At 35.0% G+C, this 19680-nt stretch overlaps 2 protein-coding genes across 2 annotated transcripts in view; both read left to right on the forward strand.

The window, feature by feature from the left end:
- The window catches only part of LOC112945739 (CUB and sushi domain-containing protein 3-like), a 36983-nt gene extending 26284 nt beyond the window's left edge, over positions 1 to 10699 (forward strand). The window contains exons 7-8 of the mRNA XM_026037409.1: positions 3460 to 3576; positions 10440 to 10699. Of these exons, the coding sequence (XP_025893194.1) occupies positions 3460 to 3576; positions 10440 to 10699 (377 nt within the window). The remainder of the gene's footprint in view (positions 1 to 3459; positions 3577 to 10439) is intronic.
- Positions 10700 to 11024: 325 nt separating this feature from the next.
- LOC112945740 (CUB and sushi domain-containing protein 3-like) overlaps positions 11025 to 19680 on the forward strand; it is a 47287-nt gene continuing 38631 nt past the window's right edge. The window contains exons 1-2 of the mRNA XM_026037410.1: positions 11025 to 11073; positions 11321 to 11509. Of these exons, the coding sequence (XP_025893195.1) occupies positions 11052 to 11073; positions 11321 to 11509 (211 nt within the window). The 5' untranslated portion in view covers positions 11025 to 11051. The remainder of the gene's footprint in view (positions 11074 to 11320; positions 11510 to 19680) is intronic.

Consider the following 19680-nt stretch of genomic DNA (forward strand, 5'->3'; position numbering starts at 1 on the left):
AGTGACAGAGCAGTGGAACAGACTGCCCAGGGAGGTTGTGGAGTCTCCTTCTCTGGAGGTCTTCAAAACCCTCCTGGATGCCACCCTGTGCCACATGCTGTAGGTGTGCCTGCTTGAGCGGGAAGGTTGGACTAGATGATTTCTAGAGGTCCCTTCCAACCTTGAAGATTCTGTGATTCTGTGATTATGTCATAAAAGTCCATTACTTTTGTTACAACTATTTGTTGATTTCAGAGGTAAAGCATGGCTTAATATGGTCATGACCTTAATTGTTGAAAACATATAGGGCAATTTTCTAGACTAGGCTTCCTCATAGCTGTTTTCGTGTTAGCTGAACAGGATGAATGATATTGCTTACAACAAAAGAAAGTAACTAAGTAACCCAGCAGAGGAGGAATCATAAGAATCTTATTCTCCTTGAACTTAGCCTCTGAACTCTAGTGCCGCATTTAATTTAGTCACAAGTATCCAAGACCTATTTTCTAAGTTTTCACATGTTTTGCTTCCCGCATTGTGCTAAAGATATTTTAAACTGTACTCCTAGCTATCTATCTCTGTTTGATGCAATCACTTCTATTTGTCTATTCCCTTTACTTTTGTGGCTCAGCATTCTGATAAAATTTAAAAAAAAAGGAAAAAAAAAAAAGAAAATGATCTAGACATATGTCAGGATTCTTCTGTTCTTCTTTCATGAAAATAAATAAATAAATAAAAATATTAGGACATTGGTTAGCAACACATTTATAAAAGGAACACATTTCATGTTTTCCATTTTCCACATTATCACCAATCTACTGCATCATTTATTTATTTATTTATTCATTTATTTATTTATTCACTTTATTTTTAGCCTGTCCTAGCCTCCATCTCCGTGTAATCTGATAAGATTTTTGCATTCTCTTTGCATTCTAACCAAAAAAAAAAAAAAAAAAAAAAAATCAGATTCTAGCAGAGATGTTGCATACTCTGGCTCTTTGCCGTCTTATCAAGACCAGTGCACATTTTATATTTCAGATCTGTCAGCTTGATTTTATTGGTGAAATACTAGTCCCTTGATGCCTTTGCTTGCCATCTGCCAGCCTTCATGGAGTCACACAGAGGGCCTGCTGCCATGCCATAGAGGTTTTGTCACCACTTGTATTATTGAAAGCTTTTCCAAACACCCACTGTAAAATAAAGTATTGGTTTGCATCATTTCACATTAATTTAAACTCTGATTGCATTCATTTACTTGATTGAGTTGACCTAAGATATGGACAAAGTAGGTAGTTATCTTCAGAAGCTCAACAACATGCAGCTGTAGCCCTGGTTCTCTTTTACTAAAATATAATGAGATCTCTAAATATAATTTAATGAGCTTTTAATATGCCAGTTATATAACGAGATCAGACGATAAGCGAACAGAGGTTTCCTTCCTCTGTTCTTCATCATAAGGGGAGGAGGGAAATGGAGCTATTGAGGCAACATCCCTTAATAGCTACAGTGATGCAGTTACACGGTGGGCACGGGGTAAGGCAGAAAGTACAGTCTAGATTTTCTTATGATTCACAGTCTGGCTTATCCTCAAATGAGCTTTGATGAACTTGTATAGTGTGGAAATTATGGCTTGTTAACATATTCACACGTATGGATGCATGTATATGGCATTCAAGTCATATATGCATCCAATAGTAAAAAATAACTATCGTCATTATAAGTATTATTGTCATATTTTCCATTCACGAATATCTGTCAGAGTTTGTTCTCATTGTAGAATAAACAACGTAACGAATGATTTATGACACTTCTTTTCCTAAGCAGTGTTCATATGCTGATAGTCCCAACATCTCCTACCCGTATAATCTGTGCTGCCTTCTTCAGCAGCTTTCAAGTCTTGAAATTATGAGTGCGGCACATGGCTACTGCTGATGTTAAGGAAGGAGTAGAGGCACATTAGGCAGTGCTGTGACGCAGCCTCTCTTAGTAAAAGAAATTGCCCCTCTATCTTCTAGCAATGACAGGGGAAATCAGTTCTTCGAATTTCCCCTTGAAGCTTCTCTATCCCTTATCCTCACCTCTGGGGCTGTGGAAACACACATGTGAACTATAGGGGAGCAATAGTTTATACTGGGAGAAGGCAGATTGATATTTGTATAGGCTGGAACTGAGGCAAGTGGTTTTCTCCTAAATCACCTCTCAACAGATTTTCGAAAGCCACTACCAAAGACAAAAACATACTGTTAACAACTGGAGTGTTGAATATGATCTTAAATTAAGGTGCAGGCTCAGGGAAGCTACAGCTAACAAAACAAACCAAAAAGGACACTGATTAAGATGTTAACAATTTTGATTTAATAACTTCTCATGGTACTAAGTTTTAATTACTGTTATTCATAAAAGGTAATTCTAAGGTAAAAGGACCTCTTCACTACTATTTCAGAATTAATCTGAATTTTTAAAATCTCTGGGAATGGAAAAAGGAAGAATCATGGTAATAGTTATTGACAGTAATACAATGATTTTATTTTTGTAATTCGTGTTGCAATTTATTTTTCATATTGCCCAAGTACTGATTTTTTTTTCCAAAGTCACTAGTGACAATGTAGAATAACTTATATTAGAAATTGTTATTCTCACTTGAATAGATGCACACCTGATAATCATGTACAGTGAAGGGCATTGTGCTTCCCTAGACTGATGTTTTCACTCAGTATTTCTTCAGCAGCAAGGGCCATTCTCTACCATTTTAAATCTTCAACAAAGTTTACTAAAGTGATATTGCTTGGCTGCTTATCCTCCTTTCTGCCTTCAGCTTCGTACTAACTTATATCTTTCACACAGTGAAATAATTTATGCTCACTTGAGCCGCAGGCAGTTTTCACTACAATTAAAGGATGGAGTTCTCAAGCTCAGTGAGAGCTGAGCTCACCCCTTTAGAAAAGAAATGGGAAGAGGAGACCAGAAGTTCTTTTAGAAACAAATGTGCATTTCACTCTATGTTTTCATCATTCTCTCCAAGATATTACCCACTTTGATAAGCCTTTAGTTAATTAAAGGCATCATAAAATTCATCCACCCCATTTTCTTTTTCTCCTTTGGAAAAAAAAAAAAAAAAAAAAAAATTTTTTTGAAAAAAATACATTTTTTTTCATTGCCTTTCTGCACGTCCTGGAAATATATGTGCATACACACAGCACACATATGTATATAGCTTATATGTGAAACATATATGAAGCTTTAAAATGTGAAAGACAGCYGTTTTCTTAGTATTTATTTAAAAAAAGCACATTAGCAATTAATTGGTGATACTTCCTTTCATGTTGTGCAAATACAGACTGTATCGTGAATAGATGAATCATTAGACCAATTGACTTTTAAATAGGCAATGAGTTGTAAACAAAGTTTTCTTATATTCTCTCTCTCAGAGTTCTATATTAATTATTGTATTAATATTATTAGTATGTGTTTTGTTATTTCTAGCTTTATGTGGTGGAGATGTTAGAGGACCTAGTGGAACAATTTTATCTCCTGGTTACCCTGAACTGTATCCAAATTCACTGAATTGTACATGGACAGTGGATGTCACCCATGGAAAAGGTAATTTTCTCTCTTTTATATATTTAGTTATATACATATATATACACACACACACACACACACACACACAAGTCCAGTAACTTGTGCTACACATGAGGATCTAGGTTAACAGTTATGAACAAGGAATCATATTGTTAATTTTTCTTTTAACTTATTTTTATTGTGGTAGTTTTGAGAATTCCAGGTGTATATTTGACCATGGTGAGCATAATGCTTTCCATAGAATGAATAAGTCCCTAGAAGTTCAGCTATAGGTTAACAGATAGTTGGCCGTGTGTACATTAATCCAGGTGAAAGAAGATGGGTGTTTTCACTGTGTTGATGAGGAAAGGCCTCATTTAGAGAACAGTTGGAAGTAATCATTTGTATTTAGACTTGGTATCCATGTAAGAGTCTGAAGGGAAGACTTATTCATATTAATTATGTCTTTAAAAGAGAATGAAGATAATGAGAGGAGAGATACTGGTCATGCTGTTTTTGATACTATGACCAATTATTGACAAAGAAGATTCAGAATATTTAGGTACTTATCAGTGTATAAATGACAATTTAATATGCATATATAGATGAAAAATGATGTAGTTCTGTCACGGAACAGGTGGAGGAAGTGATGCAATGCATTTCACTCATGAAAGAAATAATGGATTTTATTGATATGGACAACAGTTTCACARAATTCTATGGCAAGGTCATTTATTTACTGCATGGGGTATAAGAAATACACAGAATTATCAATGACACCCTCCCACAGGGTTCAGATTGGGCCCCCTTGCTTTCTAAACTTCTTCTGAGAGGAGTCTGGGTGCAGCTGGATTCAATCCTAGTCCCAAACCTCACAGAATCACACACTGACTAAGTTGGAAGGGACCTCTAAAGGTTATCTAGTCCAACTCACCTGCTCTAGCAGGAACACAAACAGCATGTGGCACAGGGGGGCATCCAGGCAAGTTTGGAAGATCTCCAGAGAAGGAGACTGCACAACTTTCCTGGGTAGCCTGTTCCAGGGCTCTGTCACGCTCACAATGAAGTTCTTCCTTACATGCAGATGGGACTTCCTGTGTTTATATTCATTGCCCCTTGTTCTGTCACTGGCCACCACTGAGAAGAGCTTGGCCCCTTCCTCCCTGCATTCTCCCCTCAAGTATTTGTACATATTAATAAGATCCCCATTCAACCTTCTCCAGAGAAAACAGGCTTTCCTCGTACGATAGATGCTCCAGTATCAAGATAGATGCTCAATGGTTTTTGACTAAGGGATTTTGTGCACAGCCAAGTCAGCAAAGTTTTCAAGTTCAAAAGGAGAGAATGCACAATAGTCACTTACCATGAATCTGTTGTGGAAAGGATCTCTCAATCACAAGGAGTATCCTTGAGAGGCTTTCCTGCTAAAGGGGGAATCCTGGCATGCCACCAGGATACTACAATACAAGTAGAGGTCCATGGACTCTCAGGCTGTCCCTGCATTTATGGGATAAGATGATTGCCTTATAGTCAGTCTTTCATTTCAGACAACTTTTTGCTGGTGTATGCATAACTAGCCTCATCTCCCCATCAGGATGCAGCTATCAGGACTGTTTTTGYTAATTGATGTCTAAGTTGAGGAAGAAATCAGAAAGGCAACTACTGGGATCAGATAATGTCACTGATAATTAACACTTGACTAGGGCTATCTGTGAAAAGTCAGGTTGACTTGGGGAAGAAGCACACCCATCACAAATTCAAAATATGTATGTAGGGAGAAAAAGAAAAAAAAAAGATGAAGAATGGAACAGAAAAAACTTCTTATAGAAGTAAGAAAAAGCTATATGTCTAATCAGAGGAACAGGTGGACATCTGTCGTTGTTAAGGCAGATCATTTTCAAGAAGAAAATGTTAAACTGGGTTGAATTTCAGTATAAGAAAGGATTGTCAGAGATTCTGTTAAAAGTATATTAAGAGTCTTCTAAAGGATGATAGTTATTTCAAAGAAGTGATAGAGATACATGGATGAGGTGAGAAATTGTTTAGGAGGTCAATAGGTGCGAATTTCAGGAAACAAAATTTCCTTAGTATGATTTGTCCCTTTTGCTTTCTGATAAGAAATGTTGCAAAGAGATGAGACGAAATGGGTCAAGCTTGTAAGTTTTGTTGAGATTTTATTTTAAATGCAAGAGAAACTGAAGCTATAATATTTTGGGAAGAAAAAACAGAGAAGCATGAGAAGTTAGTTTAAGGGAAGAGAGTGGTAGAGATGAGTGTCATTAAGACAAATTTGAATAGCAAGAAGGTGAAATGTTAAGAGCAGAAGGAGGAGAATGTTTCTGTTACCAACAAGAGAATGGGGTAAAAGGAATGAAAAGGAGATGGAAGAAGATAAGGTCAATTCTGGATTTTGTCATCTTTCGTGGTAATGGAATGGGAAGTGTAAATTTTAGCAAAGTTGGGTATTCCTCCAAGTGTCAGTTATTATTTATATGAAAATAAAACTTCCCTCACAGAGAAATATACTGGTTTCTGTTCCCTTTTGTCCTGTTTTGCATGAATAATCCAGTAGTTTCCCATCTGGATATTAAATCAGTAATGCTGGGTATCGCCTTTTAAAACTCCCTGATGTTGAAGCATCAAAGTGCTTCTAATATCGTTCCAGCTATTCCACAGTCTCTGTTAAAGGAGTGCTAAGTGATGGCATTGTGTCAGTATAACTTGCTTATAAGTATCCACAGTGAAAATAAAAAAGATTCTGAAATTACTGAGTCTGCACTGGATTTTATGCTTGCCTTTATCATCTCTAGGGATGATGCATGGTTCTGTAGGAAAGTGAGATAGGCTTTGAGGTGAGGTTTCTGCATTTTTTTGCAGTGCAGAAAGGATGTGGAAAGACCTTTGTTCCTCTGGGAAAGCGTGAGAAATAAGAGATAGAAAGTGGACAAAAAAAAAAAAAATAGTTTAGCTCACAACGTCTGTTCAAAGCCAGTGGGTAACAATTCCAAGCTAGAGACATGAAAAAGGCTCAGTGAACTCAGATGTTGAAGAATATATTCAGGAAGCAAAGCGTAAGACTTTGCAATAAACATAAGCCAAAATTCATGTAATATTTTTCAGGATTCTTCATAAACTTAGGAGAGTTTTTTATTAACACTTTTGTTTTCCTTGTATTATGGAATTCTAGGGGCAATTACTTGAGAGAGCAAGGGAGAATTTTTTTGGAGCGAATTGAAAGGAATTTTTGTGATTTCTCTTTTTCTAAAACCCTCAAGTAGAAACACATTTAAAAGGTGAAATAAATAAAAACTGAAGCTCTCAAATATGATTGCATTTTGTGAGGCCATCAAAAAAATTATGAAACTCCCAAGAAAAAACAAAAAATATAAATACTTTAAACTCTTCCTGCAGTAGAGGAAGAAGAATTTATTATTCCTTCTTCTACGGGAAGATAACAACTGTCCTTTTATGGCAACGACACAGGCTTATTTTATTTTAGATTTAAACTCCTACAAGTGCTATGTCTGAGTAAGCTAGTCCATTAGGCTACCTCTATATTTAATGGACAAACACAAACATCTTCAGGATATGAGACTTTTGACCCTAAAAGGTAGATGGAGTAAACAATTCCCTGAAGGTACCTATTGATTTCTATGAGCTAATGTCCAAAGGTTTATATAAACCCAGGTCTAATTGTGCAGAGGGAGACTGGATGACTAGCTTGGATTAGTCACTTAAATTTCAGATAGCTACCATTATGGAAAATTAAACCAATATACCTAAAATAGATTATTAGAAAATGGGGCAAAGAGTCTTTGCTCTAGAAATCTCATTTTCTGCTTCATTTCATGTCTAATATAATTTTAACTTTAGAATGTCAAGGAGTATCTTGTATTTGCCATATTGTAATTAATGATATGAATTTTTTCAATTAATGTTTTCTCTTGCTTTTATGGTCAAAATTTGCCAGTTTAAAGACAAGCTACCAAGAAWATGATTTCTACCTTGTAATACTGGAATCCTTTGAGGTGCTATTAAAAGCATGCATCTCTGTGTTACAATTTCATACTGCTATTATTTAAGTAGTAGCAGATGATTAAACATATTTAGTTAAGATTTCTATTTTATATTTGCATATGTTCCATTACTTTTAAAAAATCCCTATTTCTGTATACATGTATTCTCTCTTAAATACTATCATCTGCAATATATATATATAAGCATTTTTACTTTTTCTATCACAGTGCATCTAAAATTCTGGAAGTACAATCTGATTTTTCTTTCATGTTCATATACACCAGTATCAAGGTTCTTAAATGTCCATTAAAATATTTTATATATGTATATAAAAACTTATATTTTCTATAAGGATGGAAAATACATTCTACAAATAATTAATATGACTAGTGATTGATAATATTTATGAAGAAGAAATGAAGTCTCTCTCATGACATTGATTCTTGAATTTTTCGACATGTACTTTGATATCACAGAATCACAGAATCTTCAAGGTTGGAAGGGACCTCTAGAGATCATCTAGTCCAGCCTTCCTGCTCAAGCAGGCACACCTAGAGCATGTAATATATAGTGAAATATGTGAAGTATCAACATTCGAGTCATTTTAGACTATGAATTAAGTGAACAATTAATTTTCCTCTCCCTCTATAATGTAGATTTTAATATTGAGACATGATATTAATGTGTTATGTCTTCATGTTTTTATTTTATTTCTCCTTAAAAAGAAAAAAGACATGTGAACCAGCAAGAAGGAGCATCTACCTGAACATGTCTTTTAAACATCTCTGGAGACAACACAATCTGTCACACAGAATATATTAACAGAAATAGAACATTTTCTACAGAAAACTAAATTGTACAGATACTGCTGGGATATAACTTGCAGTTTTGCTTTGAAATGTCATGGCAAACTGGAAAATTAATTGAAAAATCCCCTTGAATTAAATGTTGAGTTGGAATAAAAGTCAATGAAGCTCATTTACGATCAGTAGGAATTCCATTTTTCTGCGTTACTACCATAAAGTTTTCTCTGGCATTTCTAAATTTGTAGTTTAAAAAAAAAAAAAAAAAAGGCATAAAATGGCATGCATAAAAAAAAGTAAAAATTATTTTGAAGTGCAATAAATACAGAAAATTTGGGATAAATTTCCTCTTCTGTATATATATTGAGGTCTTAAGTGCCCTTTTTTGTATCAGATTAACACTCCTATGTTAAATTATGCAAAGAAATTAAATAATTCAAAAGTTTACTAGCCTCATGTAATTATATTAATACATATACAGTTACATGTATTACAAGGCTCAAAATTTGGCCTTGATTCCAAAATTCAGCACATGATAAACCTGTTGCATTTTCTTTTACCAGTCTGCCAGATCATACTTAAAACAGATGAACTACTTTTGTTATATAATGAATAGATTAATAATTTTTCCATTCCAAAACACATTTCTGCTGCTATCTGTTCTTCTGTATAAAATACAATGTGCCTGGGCCATGCCTTTCTTGGCCCCAACATGAGCCCCAGCAGCACTCTCAACAAGTGTGATAAACACCTACTGCCCAATGCTGTCTCTTGGGTTGGTCTGATCAGGATGTACTAGCAGCTCCTGCTTACATGTGACCTGTCCTTTTTCATCACCAACTTTTCCAATTTTCTACACCAGTCTGCCTTGAGCGATTGCTTTCCTGCTTTTGGCCCTAAACTTCCCATAAAAAAGAATTTACAGTTTCAAAATACCATTAAAAAAATTTGCATATGTAAAATCTAMATAATCTTGCAAGTTTTTTCAAGTGCCCCACAGTAAATTTGAATGAGACATAATCCTGTTGCCCCCCTCTGGCTGAACCTCCGCAAGGTTGCTAGTGGCCTTGCAATAAAAAACTTGACTTCTGGCCTGTGTTAGGACCCTTATTTATTTATTTATTTATTTATTTATTTATTTATTTATTTATTTATTTATTTATTTATTTATTTATTTATGATGGTGGGGGGGGGTGGTAGTAGTTTTTTTACTTTTCCTATTAAATTTAATATATGTCATGAGAGTACCTTCAGGTGATTAATCTTCTTACACCACATTAATCTTCAATCTAGTATACCATTGATCTTCTGAAGTAGTGCATTATTAGGTAGATATTATAGATTGTGAATCATTAAGAAGCTTTTTGCAACTGGGTACACTTTCCCAGTGGAGAGCTCAGGAGCAATTTAGGCTAGCTAATATCTTCTATTTTCTTTTTTTTCTTGATTTTCTCTCCTTTGAACCTGAGCTTCATGATCAGACTCTCAGTTACCAACTGCAGAAAAAGTAATCTAGATAATTGTCTGTTTTGACCTTCAAGTCTTATTTATTGCTATTACATTGCAGGATATTTTGCTTTTTCAGGATATGTCATGTATGGCATGTGTGGTACAGTAAATAAGTATACTGTTGACGTATGTCCCATTTTACTGAGAGATTTTCTTTTTAAAGGAAGAATGTGTGAGTTTTTGTGTGCCATGAGTATGTAATTTGCTAGTCTTCCTCTCAGGATTCATCCACTGCTATTGTACGAGGATACTATTCATTGTAGGGAATAAAATTTACCTTTCCTATTCTGTGTAAAACAATTTTCAGCTTTGTACAAATGCAGTGCATCATTTAGTATTACATCAAAAGGCAAGCATATATCTCAAAATTCTCTACACCAAATGTCCATATTTTTCAGCAACAAGACAAAAATGAGAGGTAGCATCAGGAGAAGATTAAATTAAAAAATCTGGACTTAGTTATAGACTAGTTTTCTGAACCACCATTCATAATGAAATGTATGAATTTAATCAGTGACATAATTACATTTATGTTAATTGTTATTTAAGTCTAATTCTACTTTTTTCTAACAGGGGTGCAGTTTACCTTTTACACATTTCATCTGGAGGATCATCATGACTACTTGCTAATAACGGAGAATGGCAGTTTCACACAGCCATTAGCACGTCTGACTGGCTCAGAACTTCCTTCAACAATCAATGCTGGCCTCTATGGAAATTTTAGGGCTCAACTGCGCTTTATTTCAGACTTTTCAATATCGTATGAAGGATTTAACATTTCTTTCTCTGGTAAGGAAGTACTTGAAATATCTGAAAGAAGAATAATTCAGTAACTTATAGAAACAAACAAACAAAAAGTTTACAACTGAAATGATTTTGATAAATATTCATACTGAATCATAAAATATTATAAGTTGTTTCCAAAGCACAAAAATTTCAAACCAAGTAGACCTCTGTGCCTCTATCTAGATGTTTCCACACATGATAAATAAAATGGCAATAAGCTATAGGCAGAATTACCAAGTCAGGGAGCTAGTCCAATTCTGATTGGTGAAATTCCAGATGAACCCAGTAATAAATTAGTTGGACAAATTAGTTGGGCCTTCCTCCCTCCCTCCCTCCCTCCCTCCCTCCCTCCCGTTTATTTTTTGTTTTGCTCTGCCATTATTTGAGTTTGTTTTATGTATGTGGGACATTTCTGGCTCACGTAAGAGTGATAAATATTGTTGTGTTATACCTCTTAAAAACATTAAGAATGTATTCATTGGTCTTGTTTTTGAATGTAGCATGATTACCAGTTTAGCATTCATGCATTCCTTTTGTTTTCAAATGTAAAATTTGTATTGATGGTCAAGGGCAAATATATGGAAAATAGAAGACTGCAGAATTTTAAATATGCTTGATAGAAAACACAAGTAATTCTCACACAAGCTGGTTTGCTTTCTTGTTTCTAGAGTATAATCTTGAGCCTTGTGAAGATCCTGGGATCCCACAGTTTGGTAACAGAATAGGATTTAGTTTTGGAGTGGGAGATATTCTGACATTCTCCTGCTCATCTGGATATCGTTTAGAAGGATCTTCAGAGATTATTTGTCTTGGTGGTGGCCGACGAGTATGGAGTGCACCTCTGCCAAGGTGTGTGGGTACGTGGTCAGCTGCTTTCATTTGCTTGTATGTGTAGTCATTGTCCATGGAGTTGCAGATATACAGCATGGAAAAGCATGGTAAACACCTCTTACTTTTTAATGTACTTTCATATCTCTCCATATTTCTTCAGTCAGATGTCTTTAAGTTTTATTAATATAATTATTATAAGAGCTATTAATAGATTTCTTACTCTGCATTTTGATTCATTTACAATTGAGGACGTGATACTTGTTCTTATTTTGATGATTTGCTATAGTATCCTGCTTACATATTGAAGGTTAGCACTCACCAGCTTGGATGACTAATAATTGACACTTACTTGTTGAGGCAAGTTTCTGGATAATACATTTTATCGTGAAAATGTATAAAAGTAGTTATAGCATCTAGGCCAAAATTATTTCGTTAAAAAAAAAAGTACAGTCAACCTGTTTTTCCTGTGTAATTAGAGAAATAGATATCCCGAAAAAGCAACCCATCTGATTTTAAAGCAGTAGCCAAGATAAACGAGAGGGTGATCTGAAGATTACCAGTGCTCTCCACTGGCTTTAAAAGTAGTGGACATATCTAGCTTTAATGAGAAACGGAGCTTTCAATGGCTAATGTTGTCCAAGAGGGATGTCTCCCTGCAGGTCTTGATTTTCAGTTCTTGATTTTTCAGTTCTTAAAATTATAGACATACTAACAAAAGTATACACAGGTGTGAAGACAGGTGAAATTTTAGTAATAAATTCCCAGAAATGTATGTATACCTGAGAATGGATTTGTAAATTACTGGTAAAGAACTTGATCAGAAACATTAATGAAAATAATTGCTGTTTAGTTTTGATGACATAGAAAATACTGTTAAAAAAAAAAAAAGGGATGCTGGAACACAAGGAATGAGTTCCATAAAACTTTGTTTTTTATATTTAGAAGAAAGTTGCACATCCAGATATCTTCTCCTAATCTCTGAAAATTGATGATAGTCTCTCCAGAATGACTTAATTCCAGAATGAATGGCCTTTTTTTTTCTCCACAAATATTCATCCATTATCAATTTTGTCCTTAATTTTTATGCTATGGCAAATGAAATAGAAACAAAACTGGAAAGTAGAAATTCCCTTACCATTGAGCAGTTGTGCTAGATTTAGAATTATACGTGTTGGTTGCTGTAGCCTGAGAGACGAGGATCTTTTCCAGGAGTGGATGCATTTAATGTAGACCCAGGTAATGTCACCAAAATGAAATGTTTTATTACCATATGATAAAAGTGCTTCCATTCACGTAATGAGAAATCCTCAGTGATGATAACAGCCTTAGACATGAGGTGTTAGTGTTTGGGACCTTCAGAATAAGAATGGAAATTATTAGTATCTCACAAATTTCTTATGTATGACTAGTCCCTAGCTTAAATACTTTTGAGAAACAAGGAAGTTATGGCCAGTCAGAATTAATTCTAGTGTAGTCTGGCGCAAAAGGACTTAATGGTGTGTCTTGGACTATTAGCTCTTCTGTACTTGACTAAATTCAAAATATTGAAAACGAATGGAATCATATCATAATAGATCATCAGTAATAGTTTATGAAAATTCTTTTAACAGAAAAGGAGTGAATTAATTTAGTAGATTTATTGGTTTTACATGAAATCATCAGTTCCTGTAATTAGCAATGTACAAGGGCCTTTGTCCTTAGAAAGTAAGATAGATTTTGCTCTTATCCAAAACTACTCCAGTGTCCATTTTTCCACATTCTCTTAATATATTAATACCCTTAGAGCCCCTCATTTTTWAAAAAAAATTAAAAATCAGTGCTACTTTCCATATTTCAGAAGGAATTATAAAGCCCTTTTTTATACTAATTTTATTATACTAGCATAGTATATGATTTTTTTCAAGATGAATGCTTTTATTTTGGTTAGATGTTCATATCAGAGCTTGTGAGGCTGAATGTTATGTATGAGAGAGAAATGTGTCATAATTTATGATGAGTTATACCAGTTCTCAGGAGAAAAGGAAAAAGGTCTGCATTATAGGACATGAATATAGAAATATTTTCATTAGCAGAAATTAGGCATGCAGTCTACTTTTCCAAACCATGGATTTCTCTTCTCTGTACTTGGACTGTAATATTTTACATGCTATTTCACTCTTTCAAACTATCATTTGTCTGCTGTGATAATTTAATGGTACAGAATTCTACTCTGATGATTTTACCATTGTTTTTGTGTTTTGCCTACTTGAATATAGTTAGCAATTGTAGAAGATAGCTTCTTTTCTGATTTCATGTTTTGGCTTTGCTTATACATATACTTTTGTGCATATTGCATGTCATTGACATGACTATCACTCAAAATATTTATCTGCACTCTATTTTTCTTGGATGCTGAATCAAGGTAGTATTTTAGATCAACAATTTGTCTTTTTAACATCCAGTGAATAAGCACGAACCATTTTAGAGAAGTTGGAGAAAGACAAAACCAGAAAATATGCTTTAAATTTGTATAAACACATATTTTCCCATAAAATAATAATAAAAATAATTAAAATTTTGCTTGCATAAAAACAAATTTTAAAATTTCTTTAAATTTTTAAACATTTTCCTTGCCTGAAAACTGTCATCAGAAGTACAGACAGCATGGATCACTGCTGCTCTTTTAATTGAGCTGGTGGGATGCAGGCTGCTATCTGTGCCCATGCAGACCTCCTGCTCCATGGCCAGGCTGTATGGTCAGTCCACCCAAGAGCATTAAGGCACTAGGAAGCACTCATTTCCTTGCTGTATCTTACAGTAGAAGCTGCAGGGCTCTTGCTCAGTTTCTCTGTCAGGATCTGTGTAGTCCTCCCACTTAGTTCTCTTGCCCATATCTGAATTTACACCTCCCCATTAAGCTCACCTTGCTTAGGACTCAGTCTTTTATATAGTCTCCCTTCACAGCAGAAACTCAGTCAGTGATTCTCTCTCTTGCACTATTCTTGCACTCATTGTTATCACACATATTTAACGGGCACCATTAAGTCAGTTAAGTAAGCCTGTATTCCACAAATTGCTGCTTTGATGTGTTTTATGGAGTACCTCTTAATGCCTGGAAATTTGAGCAGGTCCCTTCCATGGGTCAGAGTTTCCAAATCCTCTCTGCTTCTGCTGTTTCTCTTTTGTCTTCCCAGGAGGTAGTTGCTTAAAGCATATGAGTACTTTGCTCTGCAAGGAATCACTTTTCTAGGATAGCCAAAGGCAAAGCTGTGGTGAAAGGAAACAGTATTTGCTCTTAGCTCCCTAGCTATCATTGTGGCTTCTATTTTAATCCTTAGCTGTTTTTAGATGATCATGGCATATGATCCTCCCACAATCATTTTTGTGTGGTTACAAAATGCACTTCATGATGAAGTTTATATGCTATTCAGAAACAGATTTGTAGCCAATGGACTATATTACACATTTTATTTTGTATGTTTCCAGTGCTTAAAATTCAGTGTGATTTGGGTACTTAGCTCCCTTAGCTTGCTTGGAATATATCAGAAAATAATCTTCACTATGGTGACACATGTTTGTATATTTATGTATACAGTCTCTGTTTTGGTGGTACATATTTCTTTATCTATTATATCTTTTTCTCAGAGAATTGGACAAGATGCATAGCTCATTATATTTCATTATAAAATAAATAAACAGATGTTATCAGAAGTTTAGTGAACAGCTCTGCCTCTTGCAGGCAGGTGAATTAGTAACATGAAAAATACTGCATATGCATATGAAAATAAGTTCTGAAACACTCAAAATAAGTCTTTCAGACACTTAGTTTCTAAGTTGATCTCAATGAAAAGTGACCTTATATGTATTGTAACCTTTAAATTACAGACAAAAAAAAATAAGCAAAAAAAGTGTAGCTATGGCTACTGCATACTATGCATTCCTATGATGGAACATCATAGGATACCTTTCTGTTGAATTCTGCTGAATTTCTGGTGTCACAAGCTGAATGAAATGTAAAAGGGCAGCAACAGAAATCCCATTTGCCAAGTGTGAGGTAGATCTGCTTGACCTGGTTGGAACGTGTTTCTGAATGTGGTTCTGGTACTGCTAAGCATGCATAACTACACTGGATTTTCAGGACAGTGGGTATACTAACAATTAGTAATTATTGTATCATTATAATCTTCAAAGGCAAACAAAAATAAATTATGTTTTCTATATTTCTGAAACTTATTTTTAAGTATGTTTTTGCACTATGTACAATAGTAGTGAGCAAGTGGACATCTAAGCTACCAACTCTTTGAAATTCTGAGTCTGTATCATTACTCTGTGACTTATATCTAGTATTACATTATTTCCTTTCCACTCTGAGTTAAAAAATAGGAAGTGATCATTTCTGCGTATTAGAAAAGTATTGTGTATATATTTTCTAATTATTGTTACTCAGCTCTTTTTTTCATTGGCTGACATGGAAAATGACTAGTCTGTCAGTTAAAATAGTCTTTTTTGTGAATCAGAATCTCCAGCTGAATTCAACCAGTGCACAAGGTCCTGTAAAGAGAAATAATCATTTAGATATTATGAAAATATCAGAGAAGTAATGGGTAAAGAAGAATCATACTTTTTTTTTTTCAGTAAATCTTAATAAGCTTTCACAGAAGTTTCTATAATAATCCTATGCCATAGGATGAAAGAAGTTTTGTAAGAATCAAAAGTTTCTTATGAATCAAAGAGAATACTTGATAAAGATTTATCAGAATTGTGTATTATATTTTTATTGCTTACTGCAGTTACTATTGATCTGAAAGTGAACTCCATGATAGCAACATGAATAGATAACAGAAAGTTGATCAGAATAGTTACAGCCAGAAGAATGCTTTGAAGAACATGAGAGACATAATGAATGGACAAATAAAGTCAGTGGTAAACAAATTTGAGGTTGATAAATCTTTCAGAATACTAAATCAGTGTGATCAATCTAAGATACTGATGTATATTTGCCTTTAATTATTATTAATTTGTGAAAATAATTTTGATCAACAGTTTAAAGAAATTTAAAAGCAGTCAGAAATTTAGGAAGGTAACAAGGATGTTTAAAGATYTTGCCAGAATCCTAAACAAAGATCCCTTTCTGGAAACCTAGAGGCCAATGTGCTGAATCCCAAAACAGTACCTAATTATAATAAAAGATAGTTAGTAGAAATAAAAACAAATATCAACCTGCCAGAGAAGTAAATCTATCTTGCATCTGTTTATTAATATATCAGAAGTATGTGGAACATTTTAATTATTTCAATTCTTTTCATTCTTTCAATTTCTGTAGATATACCTATTCAAAAGTGAATTTCAAAACAAGAATTCTACAATAGGGCTTGATATCATGCAGCACCAGGTTTTAACTTTACTCTTTTCTAAAAAGCAGAAATATTTTTCATATTTCTAGTTATTTCATGGTCCTGTTAATTTTCTGTTATATTCAAAGTTGAAAATCTGACAGAATTAAAACTACAAGTCATAAATCATGACAATGGCGAATAGAAATGTATCTGTACATGCTCGCAGATGTTCACAGATACTTCTTTGAAGTGGAAAACGTGAATATCCTCATACGAAAGCTCCAGAAGCGTGGACTGGACAGGTGGACAGTGAGGGAAATTGAGAACTGGTGGGATGGCAGAACTCACAGGGTCAATGGGGCTGAGTGCAGTTGGAAGCCTSTGACCARTGGTGTTCCCCAGAGGTCAGTATTGGGCCCAGTGCTGTTCAACTTGTTCATCAATGACTTTGGCAGGGGTACAGAGTACACCTTGAGCAAGTTTGCAGATGATACCAAGCTGGGTGGAGTGGCCAACATCCAGAGGACTTGGGCAGGCTGGAGAGTTGGGCAGAGAGGAACCCCATGAGATCCAACAGGGACAAATCCAGGGTCCTGCACCTAGGGACCCAGGCATCAGTACAGATTAGGTGTTGACCTGCTGGAGAGCAGCTCCGTGGAGAGGGATTTGGGAGTCCTGATTGATAAGAAGTGAACTAAAAGGCAGCAGTGTGCTCTCATGACCAAGAAGGCCTATGGGATCCTGGCCTGCATCAGGAGGAGTGTTGCCAGCAGGTCAAGGGAGGTGATCCTGCCCTCTACTCAGCTCTGGTGAGGCCGCTCCTGGTGTACTGGGTGCAGTTCTGGCCTTCCAGGTACAAGAGGGATGTGAAGTTTCTAGAGAGGGTCCAACAGAGGGCAACAAAGATGATGAAGTGTCTGGATGGAAGGGTCCATCCATTCATCATTTTTTTTATTTACTTCTTCCCAACCTTCTTTTTTTCTGTAAGACTTGTTTAGAGCCAGATTACCTTTTATTGCAACTGCTGTGTCAAAACTTGAAACCCACAGTTGCTTCTGGGTATTCATAAAGAAAAGAACCAAGTCTTTGTTGTTTTACCAACTCTTTTTCTTTCTCAGGCTGTATAGCTAAACATTGGCTGGAAGACAGATTATAAGTCTTTTTTTCCTTTTGTTCATATGCTACTTTTAGTTAAATTCTTATTAAAATATTTTCTGTCCATTTTTCTGGATCTGTGGCAGTAGCAAAGGGTTAGAGTCTCCAATGTGCATTCTTCCATACATGGAAAACAGACAAGCAGACTACAGACAAATCTATACATATATATTATGTTTCTCAGACTTTTTTCAGGCGTATTTTATTAAGTGGCAGTTTTCTTCCTGCTTTCCTGTTTAGCTTTTGTACAAAGCTCAAGTGAAGGGCCTTGATGAGGATGCCCATGGAACAAAAAATATAAAAGTGTAAAAGGTTATATTCCTAATCTTGATAATCAGAAGTTTATTCCTTGAAGTACATCTTTTGTCATCTTGGAATATCTTCTATTTCTGTTGTTTTCTTTGGGGATAGGATGTTCCTAAACAAGCAATACACAGCCTTTGAGGGCACACCATCTGTTAGCATCACATCATTAGTATGATATTGCTATATGAATGCTAATGCCAGTGTGATAGTGAATTGTTATCAATTACAATTTCTTATATATTCCAGTATTTTAAAAAGTGTTTGAACTGTTCCTTTTTGTTGCTTAAGGGCCTTATATTCTCATATTGTGATCTTCTATAGGGTTTACCATGCCACTGTTCACACAGTGGTCAAAAATTGGAATCATTATCATTCCTCTTAAAAGGAGTTTCTTTACCTTGCCATGATTTATTTGCCAACAAGAACATAATCCCTCCCTGTAAACTTCAGTTACCAATAGCATATCTGTTGCACTAGCTGTCCAGGCTCCTACTTGCAGTCAGTGGGAATTAGTCAATCTGAGCAGGGAAGTCTGGGGTGCAAGATATTACTTTAGAAAGAAAAGTTTGATTTTTCAGTTTGATTATTGAATATGATAGGTACTCCCTTAGTTGCTGAAAGAGGCTTAGACAGTCACCCATATTTAGCCACAAATGGTGGTAATTTTTTTTTTACTCTATGAAAGGAAATCTGGTCATATGGAAAAAATAAAAGCAAAAGCTGCTCTCTGTTGTTGCCCTCATGCTAAGGTAAGAAGAGCAATGTTTTCATTTCTTTGTCAGCTTAGCATTAGCTGAAAAACAGAAAAATAAACATCTGGAAATCAGTTGGTGACCCCATAACTCAAGTGTTCAAGGAAAGAATGCTTCACTAAAAATTTAATCCTTTCAGAATTGTCTTGTTATTCTCTCTTTTGTTGTCTGATTTTGATAAGACTCCCATTATCTTGCTCACCTATTCCATCAGCTGAATTGGTCTCATTTCGGAGAGATTTATGAGCAAGAATTTGTTGACCACTGAATTTAGATATGCTTTCTGAAGTAGCTGTTAATTTTCAGTCTGCTGCCACTACTGCTTAAAGATCTAATCCTTATAAGAACACTTCCATTTACTTCCCAGCCGAGCTTCTACCACGTGTTTAGCCTCCTTACCAAGAGGCATAACATATTTTGAAAATATGCAGCCACTATTTGTAGTTCTTATCTTTTGATTACAACAGAAAAGACACATTTTGATTAAAACAGAAAAGACACATTTTGCCATTCAATGGTTACTTGTGGTTGGCGTTTGATCAAATGAATGGTGAGAAAACTTGTAAAATCCTCTTAATAGAATACATTTGAAAAAATCCCATTCTTTAAATAATTGTTTTCAAATGACTGAATTACCTAAACAGATGCATTTCATTCCTTGTTTACAGT

Source organism: Nothoprocta perdicaria, unplaced genomic scaffold (assembly GCF_003342845.1).
Source record: "Nothoprocta perdicaria isolate Ctin4 unplaced genomic scaffold, notPer1 scaffold_199, whole genome shotgun sequence".
NCBI lineage: Eukaryota > Metazoa > Chordata > Aves > Tinamiformes > Tinamidae > Nothoprocta > Nothoprocta perdicaria.